Below are 12,705 nucleotides of genomic sequence, written 5' to 3' on the forward strand. Positions count from 1 at the left end.
GCCTACCCAGAGCCCCCCGCGCGCGGGCGGTGCCACCCGCACGCGGAGCGGCGGGGGAGGAGGGAGGCTCCCGGCGCGGCCCCGCCCCCTCCCCCCCGCCCGCGGCCGCCGTTGGTGCGCGCCGCGCAGGCGCCCTGCGCGCGGGGCCGGTCCTTGGCGACGGCGATGCTGCGGCGCCGCCGCTGCAGTTGCAGCGCGGGGGGGAACCGGCACCGGCGCGCGCCGCCGCCCCGCGCCCGCCATGGAGGAGAAGGCGGCGGCGGCGGCGGCTGAGCGCGGGGGGCAGCGGCGGCCGCTGCCGCGGCGCGGGGCCGAGGCGGCGCGGGGGCCGTGTGGGCAGGCCGTGCGCGGGGGGCGCCGCCGCGGGCCCGGCCGCCCCCAGCCCTCCGCCCTGCGCGGCCCCGCCGAGGAGGAGGAGGAGGAGGAGGAGGAGGAGGAGGGCGACGACGAGGAGGCCGAGGCGGCCCTCGGCGAGAGCCCCGGCGCCGAGCGGCCGTGGCGGCTGCCGGCCGCGCCGCCCCGCCCCGGCCTGGAGCTGGGGCTGGTGCCGGCGGAGCTGCGCGCCCGGCTGCTGGACCCGGAGGACTACCGCGGCCGCGCGCAGGCCGTGCGGGAGCTGCAGGCCGCCCTCGGCGGCGCCAGCGCGGCCGCGGTGGCCGCGGCGCCGGCGGCCGGGCTGCTGGGGCTGCTCGGCCTCCTCTACACCCTGCTCGACGACTCCAACTTCGAGGTGGTGCTGGGCGCCCTGGAGGTGACCCAGCTGCTGGCCCTGCGCCTGGGCTGCCGCGCCGAGGCCTTCCTGGCGCCGCTGGTGTCGGCCGCCGCCAAGGTGCTGGGCGACGGCAAGGCGGCGGCGCGGCGGGCGTGCGGCCGCCTGCTGCTGTGGCTGATGGAGGCGGCGGGCCCCCGGCGGGTGCTGGGCCTGCTGCTGCAGCAGCAGCACCTGCGGCACAAGAACGCCAGGGTCCGCGAGGAGGTGGTGAACGTCTGCATGGTGGCCCTGCTCGCCTACCCCAGCGAGGACTTGGACTTGTCCCGGCTGGCCTTCGACCTGGCCCCGGCGCTGGTGGACAGCAAGCGCCGGGTGCGGCACGCCGCCCTGGAGGCTTTCGCCCTGCTGGCGTCTTGTATGGGCCCGGGCAAAACCAGCCTGCTCTTCAAGGCCGTGGACGCCGTGGAGCTCCGGGACGACGGGGACGGGGTGATGCACGCCGTGCAGGCCAGGCTGGCCAGGAAGACCTTGCCGAAGCTGACGGACCAGGGCTTTGTGGAGTACGCCGTGCCCTTGCCTTCCTCCGGGCACGGCGCGGGGTCGTGCTTGCCCCGCGGAGCGGACACCGACTGGCTCTTGGCCGGCAACAGGTCTCAGAGCGCGCACAGTTACTGTGGGTACCACGCGAGGGATGCTGCGCAGACCTCCGGCTCGCCCAGCGCCTGCGCTGACCCAGGAGCCTGCCCGAGACGGGTGTTAAGTGCGGGGAAAGGAAAAAACAAGCTGCCGTGGGAGAACGAGAGTGCTGGAGACAGGGAAGGTGGTTCGGGAAACAAGGTGCCTCTCGCGAAGGGCGCGGAGCAGGTATGTGCTGCTGGGTCACCGGGCTCTGCCCTTCCGAAGGGGGTTCCCAGGTATTGAAGCTGTTGTCTAAGGTTTAATGAAAGACGGGTCTTTTGAGGTATGGCTGATACTGCCAGTATTTTTCACGCAAGGGTCTCTACAAACACATTGATCTGGGAAACCTAATTCAAGAGCTCCTTATGACAGATTTAACACCAGTAGAAACCAGAAAACTTAGCACTTACAAAAACAATATTATTCTTGAAATTAGGTGGGTTGCACAGGCACTTCCTATGTCTGACTGGAGTGACGTGTTTCTGACAGTGGCTAGCAGAAACCTGGGGGGAAACTATTTCAGAGCTTACGTTTATATATGTGTTCGGGGGTACTTGATAGGCAGCAAAGAAGCAAAAATTTTGACTTTCCTACATACAGACACCGTTTCAAAGGAAAAATGGCAAATTGCTTCATTTCAGGCGTTGAACGCAGAGCTCCGGAGTGTGTCTGAAGCTAGCGCTTTTTGGCAGTGTACTGGTCTGTAATGAAATCTGTGAATTAACAAATGTGTATGCGGCTCATGTTCCTCAGTCTGATTTGACTAGGAAAAATGTAGGTCAGGCTGAGATAGTAGTTCTGATTGACCCGAGTTTAGATTTTACCACTTACTGACCATATCAGCATCCATGGTGGGAAGAGACTTTTGAAAAATTATTCAGGTCCTTTTAACCTTGGCAGCGGCTCTGTCCCATGACATCTGTTTTGCATATCCAGGCATTTAAGACTTTCTGAGGGGTGTGTGTGTGGTTTTTTTTTTTCTTTTTAACTGAACGGGTTGTTTAATTTATCATAACTTGTTCTCTAGTAAATGAATTTAAGCTAGTGGCTCTTGTTAGAAAATTAGAATCTATTTAGCATAATTTCTTCACTACAATTATTTGTGTATTCAGAATTTCCTTCTTAGTCACCTAGTAACTTGCTCCCTAGTTGGCTGCATTCATTAGCAGTGCTGTGCGCTCTTGTTTAGCGAGGACTAGGTTTTAATAAAGTCTCTTAGTAAGGGAATGTTAATTAACATTACTGCATAGTAGAGCTCTTGAAGGAGTTCATGTTCGTGCTTGTACACACACATGCCTCATGTCCTTAGTTGGTGTGTATGTTATCTTTATTCAGGCTCCTAATGATCTTTATCCTTTTGAGTTGGGAATCGGACACCTGAGTACCTTTTCTATACTGGTCAGGGTCTGGACAGCAAGTGTGCAGGGAACATCTGTAGAGTAAAAAGGGTTTTTTTTCTGAAACAGCTTTTCATTATTAACTACAATAAATGGTACAAATAATGGTTAATTGCCAGCGTTCTCTGTATAAATTGGACTGCGTTCTGTACCGTGTGGTTCGTTGGTTGCTTTTTTTTTGGTTTTCTTTTCTTTTTTTTTTTTTTTGGAGGGGTGCAAGCCCCAAGGCAGCCAGCATGCACAGCAAAAGCCCCTCGGTTCCCCCTGGGACAGTGGAAGGCTGCTGACAGAGAATCCCCTCCCGGCCTCGCGGCTGTGGTGGAAGTGGCTCTAGTCTTTTTAACCTTTTTTACACATGCAGCTGCATTTGTTCCCGTAAGCTGAGAGGAGTGCACAAAGTCTCCTCTGCTGGATGGAGGGAGAGAAAGGAATTGGTTTATAGTTTCTGTTTTGTTGCATATGTAAAGTGCATTTAGGAAGGCGTGAACCTAAATTTGACCCAGAGAAGTAGCTTCATATTCAGGGCTTCGGTTCAGTGATAACGAATTGCTCTGTTTACTAAGTGACATCCTTGACACTGATATGGTAAAAGCCTTTTGGTGTATGTGCGTAGTGTAGACTTCATGGGTCTAAACCCCATCTCATAAAATGGGGATGAAAACCAGCATAACTACCAATGCTAAGAGTGTGTTTGGGGGTTGTTTGCCTTTAGTATTCCTCCCAAAGGTGTGCAGGTCAGGAGCGCACTGCAAAAGGCTCCCCTACGGGAGAGCTGGTTGCCTGTTTTATGTAAAGCCTACTAGGAAAAAATGGGAAAACCTTCAGATTGGCTCCTTTCCTCTCCCAAACGCTTGGCTCATCTCCTCCTCAGTCCCAAAACTTGTCTGTGTGGGATGATAGCTTTTCTTTTTTCTTCTTGGAAGACCTTTCCAGTTATATAACAGTATGCAAATACTTAAATTAACACTTTCCTTTTTTGATGATTTTTTTTCTTACATTCTTGTATACTGTGCTGAATGTTTCACTTTGTTCCGCCTTATGAATAGATGTAGAACTTGTATTTGTGCCATCTGCTTCTGCAGAATTAGAGCAGAATCAATTTCAGCCTTTATTTGGTAGAAACATTTCAAACATAAGCTATATGTGAATATCAGCGTGGGTTGCTTTCCTGAATTTATTTTCCTTTCCTGCTATTCAGGGATTCAAGTTGAAGTTAACCAGTCTGGCTTCGCTTTCGCTGCTACCATGTAGTTTACAGCGGTTGGCAGAGAAAGTGCTTTTACAGAGAGAAAATACTGTTTGTACTATATTTATTCCTTTTTAATAAGAACTATTTTTTTTATTTAATGACTTTTTCTAAGGCACCCTGTGCCTCCTGGAAATGCTGTCTGTTCCTGTCTTTTCCCTCTACTTTCTGACTTTGTTCTCTTTGCCTCTCACTTCCATTTTATGCTGTTTTCTTGCATATTTAGGTTGGTAGAAAGCAGATTGATAACTTTGAGGTGTCAGAATTTGAAGACATCATCAGCTGCACTCTACCAAAGGAAAAAATGTTAATGCTGCTTTTGCACGCTTCCTGGAAAGCATCTGAATGGCCAGAGACCTCCTGTAAACCAGGACTCACTTTGTATTGAAGTATAACTTCTCTCCACATAGCTTTGTGCTTCCTTGCAAGTACTGGCAAGAATAACATTTGGCATCATGTTTTATACCATTTGGAAGCCGACATTTTTGACTTAGATGTAAATGAACACAGTACTAAAATCATGCCTGTGTTACCGACCTGCTTCAGTGGTGTGGTTCATCTGATGTAAAAAATGTCAGGAGCCTTACTCCCATAGTTAGGGAAAGAGACCTGACATCCGATACAATCCAGCAGCCAATGTTTGGCTTTCGATGGGTTGGAAAAGTCAGAATCGATCCATATGAAAGAGCAAACTGCTTCTTTAGCAGTGGACAGTTAAGAAGAGCAAAAAACTGGCTTGTGGGAGCTGTCGTTTTAAAAATCACTTTGGATTAACAGCTGCCTGCCAAGCTCTTCCAAGGCATACTAAATCAGACGTGAACTCCACCTGGCTCAAGGAGTAGCTTCGTTTCTGTGTTCAGTCTTGTACCTATTTAGTCTGCATAGACTTCTGTAACGATCCTGCATCTCTCCAGCAGCAGTTGTTTAACTGGTGCTGACTGCGCTTATCTGCCCCTCGGACATTGTGGTGGCACCCGGTTTTTCAGATCTCAGCAATTCCTTTGTACCTCCGTAGCCTTAAAGCCAACGCTTGGCTGTGACAGTGCTCCTGTGAAAGACAGAAGCAGAGTTTAACGTAGCTACCACGTCTTTGCACTCCCTGTGAGCCAAAGGAGCAGCCGTGTTTAAAAAAGAAGTACGTCAGGAAGACTTTTCGTTGGAGAGCAAGCCCAACGCTGCTGCTCATCGCTGTGTGCGTAAGGGGAAAAACGGAGTGGGGATTCATTATAGTTGCCTGCACGGTAGTTGCTGAAGCAGTCTCCGTGTCGGTGGAGAGCTAGTCAGGGCGATCAGCGGAGTGCAGAGGGCTGTTCTTCTGACCGAGCGCCTGATTCGGGATAAGGTGAATTGCTCTCAGGGCTCAATTCAGTTATATTGGCAAAACCCCATTTACTGTAACGGAAGTTTAAGCAACAAGAGCAGTTAAGCACTGAAGCGTTTATCTGGTTACTATAGGTTGAAATCTTTGTTACCCTGTCTTCACGTCCTAATCGTTTGTCTGATCCTACCGTTGCATCTGTCTGGATAGGCTGCAGAGCCCTGTGGGGCTGGGGACCACCTTGATTTTTAGTACGATATTGGCTGACTTCTTGATGGTGGTTGTTTGGTTACCTCAGTGCGAAGGAATTACTCCCATCCTGCAGAGTGCATCTACGATGTAAGTAGGTGAACGGTGTTTTCGCTCAAGATGCTGTACTTGCTTACGTGTGGCCTAACCTTGGACAGTGTTTCCTGTGCTTGAAGACATTCCTCGTTAACTGAGATTGCTGTATGCTGTATAAATAAAGCTGTTTAACCCCGGGGCATTAGACGACCAAAGGAAAAAAAGATAGCTGCCCGCAGTATGTCTTTGTAACTGCCTGCTTTTAGTAAGGCATGTCATGCAGAAAATTTGGGTAGCTGACTTGTTCCTGTAAGTGTAAACAATTAATAATTAATTCAGACATTCCTTTGAGATGAGTTTGTTTAAAAATTAACATTTGGAGTCATTCTGTGGCTGAAAGGGTGCATGAAACTAGCTTAATGTTTAAAAGTATTTTTTACTGGTATTTTTAGGGGCATGTTACATAGTGATTGTCCAAGGCCATGTCTAGACTTTGCTGATCTGATAAGACATGAGGTTAAACATGCATAAGTTAATATGTACTAAAAATGTAATGTAGATAAAGCACGTTGCCGGTAAGGGTTTGTCCGGACGCAGCTTCTGTCAGTGATGCTAAGTTGGCTTGATGAAGCTTTTCTCTGTCACCTCTGAAATGCTTTGAGACTGATTTCATGTCATACCCATGTGTAAGCTTGCAGGTGGCAGCGGTGCTGGCTGGGTTCTGATGGACAAGTGTTGCACCAGCCTCACTGCACTGATGCCTGTAAGTTCCCGGGAATGCTGTTGTTCTGAGCTCGGGATTGAGTGCTCCTCCCAGGTGCAGCGGCAGAAGAAAGTGCCAGTCGGAGCCGGTGAATGCCACCGAAGGCCCAGAGACGTCACGAGCGCGGCAGGACTGATGCGCTGGCCCCCGCGATGCTGCTGCCTCGGGGACGCAGCCAGCGCCGGCACGGGTTCTGCTGCCACTGGGAAACGCCGTGCCGCGGGTGACCCTCCGGAATGGGCGCTCACGGATCACGTAGCACACAGCTGCTAGAAAACACTTACACCAGTGTTTGTGTAATCCGCATGTCTTGTTTATTTTGACACCTACTATTCTTGGTTAAATGGGACGATTTCACGCTTCAGAGCTTTATATACTAGTTTATTTTGACACCTACTATTCTTGGTTAAATGGGACGATTTCACGCTTCAGAGCTTTATATACTAGAATTGAGGGCGATAGCTGTTCATAGCACCTCAGCTTTCCGTTCTTCTTTCTGAAGGCAAAACCCTGAGTTCATCAAATTAAGCATAATTTGCTGTGCTTCTACCGGTCTCCTTCTTGACAGCTGTGCACATCTGTCAGAGCTGCAGGACAGACTCTGCCTTTAGCTCTAGCTTCTTCGAGAGATGGATTCTGACAGGCCTGGCTTCCCAGCCCTTACCTTGGGGGCAGTCGGTTGCTGTCACCGCTCAGTTTGTATCAGTAGGTTACAGCTTTCCTAGTTCCTAGCTGAATTAAGGATATTGCATTAATTGATTTTAACACCTGCAAATTTACATTCCGGAGCATATACTTACAGGAGCCTTGAAAGAGCATCTGTGGAACACTGTTTGCTGGAGAGATTCAATGTTTGCAAAAAAAGATTTAATAAAAAGATTTAATAAAGTGCATAACCCTGTAGATTTTTTCCTTTGTTTGTGTTTGGTAAGGTCCAGTCCTTTTTTCATCCTGAGCTGGCAGCGCCAGGCTTGTCACCTTCAGTTTGCTCTCTGTAAATTAAATGTATGAAGTTGTCCGAATTTGCTGAAGTTGTTGCTATTCCCGGAGCCACTGATGTATTAGGCCTGCTCTGATTCCTTGGTTTAAGCCCTGGAAGATGTAAACAATTCCAGTCTGAATGGAAGCAGATCCTACTCCAAAATAAATATTAGCATTATTTTCTTCAGGACTTGATACGATCTTGCTAGTCTTTTAGGTGCTCCTTTTGAGTAATTGGAGTTAACCTGCTGTCACCAAACGTGTCACATTCCCAGATAGCTTCCCAGCTTGGTGTGCCCTTCTTGGGAGGTCAGAAATGACCTTAGGTACATCACAGCATCTTCCTTTTTTAGCAGTCCCCACCCGCTCTCTTCCCTTTTACCTGTAATCTCTTCTAATTCCAGTTTACCTAAACTATCGGGATAAAAACACTGTCTGAAGTTTGGGGTGCAGAAGCAGTTTTAAAAAAATCTAAACACTACTTGTTTTGTGAATATTATTAGCTCCCCTAAACTCCTGGAAACGTGAAGAAACAAAACTGTTGCCATGAAATAGGCTAATACTCTGCTTCGAGTTCCTGATCAATCTTCTGGCAGAGAAGCGTTTCTGTGTTTGCACTGCAAATGGCGTGTGCTGCACAGAGTGCGTAGCGTGGGCAGTAATTCTTGCAGGATAAAAGTTCCCTCACGGGTTTTCCCCCTGTAAAGCATAGATGTCTTTTCTCATCCTGGACTGGCAGTGCCAGGCTTGTCCCCTTCAGTTTGCTATCTCCAAATGAAATGGATAAAGTTGTCTGAATTTGCTGCAGTTAATATTCTCTTCCCGGAGCCGTACCCCCTGCCCAAAGCCATGCCCTCGGGGGAAAGCACAGCATCTGAGCGTTTTACTGAAGCGTTATCCAGTGTCCGAAGCTGAGTGTCGTAAGGTGTACGCATACTTTCCCAAAACTACATTTTTACCTACTTATCTAAAAATTAACTGGACAGCTTAGTAGCTGGGTTTTATCGAGACCATAGTGAGTGTTTGAAGTGATCTGGAATTAGTTTTATGAAACAGTCTTGTTTCCCACGGTGGCTAGCAAGGGTGAAAGGACAGCGGAGGTCGACCTGTATATGTGATAAAACCTGTTCTTTCGTTGCACGTGGAAGTGGAAGTCTCTGGGAGAGGAGCCACGACTTTCCGGAGGCTGAGAGGGTGTTTGGGGGAAATACCAGCGTGTGCTGTGCTGTGCTTGAGCTCTTCCCTGGGCACATGCTCTTGGTCGCTGCTGGAGAAGGGACCTTTGCTGAGATGGAGCTTCCATCTGAGCCAGCGTGGCTGCTCCAGGCCCTTGTCGGCGAGGGGTCCGGAGCGAGGGCTGCGGTCTGGTCGCCGATTTAGGGTTTGTTTCCGTGTACGGATTCAAGTTGCTAGCACCGCCGGTACCAGTGGAAGTTAAGTGAAATTGAATCCTTTGGGAATTCTGTTTGCCAGCATCTGTCAGCTATTTTCAGTGAAAAATCTGGCAGCTTTAGGTTTGCATTTCTTATTTGCCACCGCCCCGTGTGCCTGTGTTTAGCAAATTTATCACCTCTATAATTATAATTTGCAAACAAGAAGGCAGACAGTTTTTATTCCTATAGCTGGAGTTTGAACAACTGAGCAAAGTTGTGCGATCATGTCACTGTGGTATAACTTGCTCTTTCTGCATATGTTGTTTTGTCTGTATGGAGAAATAAGGGTTAAGCACTTTTCACTTACTTTGCGGTAAGGAATGCATTTCTTCACAGACTGACGTATGTGCAGGTTGAAAACGGTGTGCCCTAACAGCCCGGGCGCAGAACTGGGAATCCTGAGTTCTCGTCTCCTCTCTTATCCTGACTCGTAATAACCTAAAACAAGTCACTTAGCTGCTGTGCCCTCTTTACTGATGGCCTTTAGGGTAGCCTGAAGACAAAACGAGAGCGTGTCGTTACTGCTGTTGTGATTTCAGTCATTGTTCTTAATGTACGTTCAGTGGTCAGAGCCCTCTCTCTGCTCCCCGGTAGTGCCGAGGTTCTTAAGTTTTCCCGCATTGTCGAAGCTCTAAACTAAGCAGGTGTCCGCTAACAGTTTAAGTGAGAATCTAATCTTCTCTGAAACCCGCTGGAAAAGTCCAGTCCTGCGTTAGCACTTTGCTCCTGGGATGTAGGTACTGTTTTTTTTAGTTTTGAGTTTTTGAGCTTTTCGGTGGGATTCCTTTGGGCCCTCCAGGTGAGAGCTTTGGTCTTGTTACATGGATGGCCCTTTAATCGCGTTTGATGAATTCAGAGCACGTGACAATACGCTGGAACATGCTTTGTTGTAAGTAAAGACAAAAATTTGCTGGTTAACCACAGCAAGCCTCCCAAGAACAAGCAGGCTGTTTCCCTTCCAGAGGCCGTGCGTAGACGCGTACCGTGGCGGTCAGCGCAGAGAGAAACAGCTGTCCCCGGGTAGACTAGGTGGCTTTTTTAAAGCACCAAACTAAAATAGTCATATTATTGCTTTGCTGCTTTATTTGTTGGTGACGGGGACCATGTATGAGTTATTTTTTTTGTTTTCAAGGGAAAGGGCACTATTAGAACAAAATTGAAAATACCTAACTTAGAAGTTTGAATCCTGAGCTCCGTTATTTCAAGCGGAGTTGCGTTGTTAGGGTGCGGGGGTTTCACTCCTTTTGGCTTGTGTTTGTATCTCGTTAACATGTCGTGGACTGTCTTTAGTTGGAAGGGCTCTGAAGGTTTTGTGGAAACTTTTAAAGGGTTTTGTATATGTTCCGTAAGGATAAAAAAGGATGCTCTTTCTGGGATACTTTGTGACCAAGTAAGTATAATAACGATTTAAAAACAAAGTGTGTTCGTAGCCGTGCTACTGATTTCATGACTGTGCCGCTTCAGGTTTTAAATTCTGGGCATGTTTTTTTTGTGTGTGTGATGCTTTGGTGAAAAACCATTTGTTCCACGGCAGTAAATCAGAGAAAGGCTCCGCCTGGGCCGGGCGGTGCGGCGGGGAGGGATTCAGCTACGGCTGGCCAGAGCTGCGGTTTGATTCTCAGGGGTTTGTGCTGAGTTCCCAGCTTCAGGCTCCATCCCTGGGGCGCACTGAGATCTGCAGTGACACTAAAAATATATCCTTTTTGTAAGTGAACATACTATGTGTGTTTTAGGCCAGAAATCCTCCATTTGCACAATTGGTGTGTCAAGTAAAGGAAGCTTTTTAGCCTTAACACAATGTAGTTCTTCCAAATATTGAGCAATATTTCCAGTTCCGTTTGGACTTGTGTTTTGACCTCTGCATGGAGCCTTCTCTGTGTGAGGGGAGAGCAGGGTTGATTAATATAGCCTCGAATTGACTTAAATTGCTGATTTTAACATTTAAATCAGAAAGCAGGAAACCTTTATTTAAAGCATGGCCTTTATTTTGCTAAGTATTTATATTTTTTCAGAATTTTCCTTTAACTATAATGGAGTCTCATTGAAAGCTACTAATTTTACCAAATACAGCTTTTAGACTAAATCTGCAACATGCTTTTTCACAGCTTAAGTAGCTGTTGCCTATTTAAATGTACCTTAATGCACTTATTCAAAATATTATTTTTTAATTTTTAAGTATGGTGAATGGTACAAGTCAGGTTACTTTTTTCTTTTGGGAATGTGAGTAGTGTTAACCTATATTTGAATGGGAACTGCAATGCAGCTAAAATGTTTTTTAATACTTGTACTACTTAAAGCATTGGATAGCCGTGAAATGAAAATGTTTATCAACAAGTTTTGCATTTAGAAATGAACTGCACTTGATCAGCACAGGAAGCCTGAGCAGTTTGTATTGATGGACCATTGGGCTCAATGCTAAATTAGGAAGTTTTTAGAAATGAAAGGCTTCATGCCGTGTTTTACCAATCTTCTAATAAAATGTTAGGTGAAACAGTTTAATGTTGGAAAACAGAGTTAGAAGCATATTTTCTAAAACTTTAAGTAGTGTTTTGAGTTTAAGTAGTTATTTCTCGCTCTTTCTATTTCATCGTTACTGAGTATCCACCTGTAGCTTAAATTAGGGGTATATGTTTGTTAGTTTGTAAACTCTCACCTGCGCGTTTGGGGAAAGAGATCTTGATCCTTCCACCCGATCTGCTGATTGCAATATTAATTCTGATACGTTACAGTATTTATAAGAACTCGTATAGGCTGGAAAGACTTGTTCCATCTCTGCTGCTCTCGCCACTGAGTCATTTTATCCTGGTGAAATTGGGTCTTAAGCCGCACGTTGCTGGGAAGCGCGGACCTGGAGCCGCCCGAGCTGCACGGCTCCACCGTCCGCTTTGCAAGCCGAGATCCTGAGCTGTCCCGAGGGTTTCGCAGCCCCTTTCCCGGCGGCTTCAGGTTCTGCCTCTGCGGGTGGCTCCTGTACACACTCATTCTGTTGCTTTTCGTTTGCTAAGTGGCAGGAAAGAAAACTCTTTTTTTCTGTCAGTCTTGACAGTGATTTGTGTGATTTCAGTGTGGCCAGAGGCAATTATGGGCAGTGGTGGGGTCTGGATGACAGTGTTGCTTGCATAATTCGGGTGTTTGTAAAGAAAAGGGTTGAACATTGTGTTCATGCACGTACACGTTTCTTTATTTTCCTTTTTCTTACAGTCCTCTCCACCCAGTGATTTCCTTCAGTCTCCAAAGTTAAGGCCCTCTCCAGCAATGCCAGTCAGTGACGAGTTATTTTTTAGTAGAAAAAGACCATCGAGGAATGTGTTTCAGAATAGTATAGATTTTAGTGTGGAGCATTCTTCTGTCTGTGCTGGTAAGTATTAACACAGGTAAGTGTTTGGTTAGACAGGTAGTATCTGTCATTTATGAAATAGACTTACAAGAACTTGAACATAAATTTGTAGCTTAATGGACATGATTTATTATTTGTTATTATTTGTTTTAGTATTTATTTCCATTTGCTGTGAGTAGTTCAGTGACAGGCACAGGACTATGTCTCCAGCTGAAGCAAACTGGAATAGTTTGTGCATGCTTTTGGGAAGTGCATACCGTCTGAAAACGTAAACCACGGTTTTCCAGTCCTGCTTCACGCACACAGATATTCATTAGTTTAGATAGATCTAGGAGAGCTTGTAAATCAGCGTCTTTGCAGACAGCGCTGTGTTTTCACAGCATTTAATGTGATTTGGCCATTTAAGACATGACCAAAAGGAAATAATGTGGTTATATAAACGGCTGTAGGGAAAGTGATATTTACGTGTCGTAGGCTCTGCAGGAGAGCAGGTAAATGCATACCTATTCTCGGTTTGTATATTTTCTCTTTTTTGCTTTATATAATCTGTTAGGG

The 12,705-nt window shown here is 47.3% G+C and overlaps 1 protein-coding gene across 1 annotated transcript in view; it reads left to right on the top strand.

Moving 5' to 3' along the window:
* The first annotated feature begins 116 nt into the window (after positions 1 to 116).
* The window catches only part of TOGARAM1 (TOG array regulator of axonemal microtubules 1), a 43,579-nt gene continuing 30,990 nt past the window's right edge, over positions 117 to 12,705 (top strand). The window contains exons 1-2 of the mRNA XM_064511791.1: positions 117 to 1,576; positions 12,015 to 12,171. Coding sequence (XP_064367861.1) covers positions 242 to 1,576; positions 12,015 to 12,171 — 1,492 coding nt within the window. The 5' untranslated portion in view covers positions 117 to 241. The remainder of the gene's footprint in view (positions 1,577 to 12,014; positions 12,172 to 12,705) is intronic.

The sequence above is a fragment of the Dromaius novaehollandiae genome, chromosome 5 (genome assembly GCF_036370855.1).
Source record: "Dromaius novaehollandiae isolate bDroNov1 chromosome 5, bDroNov1.hap1, whole genome shotgun sequence".
NCBI lineage: Eukaryota > Metazoa > Chordata > Aves > Casuariiformes > Dromaiidae > Dromaius > Dromaius novaehollandiae.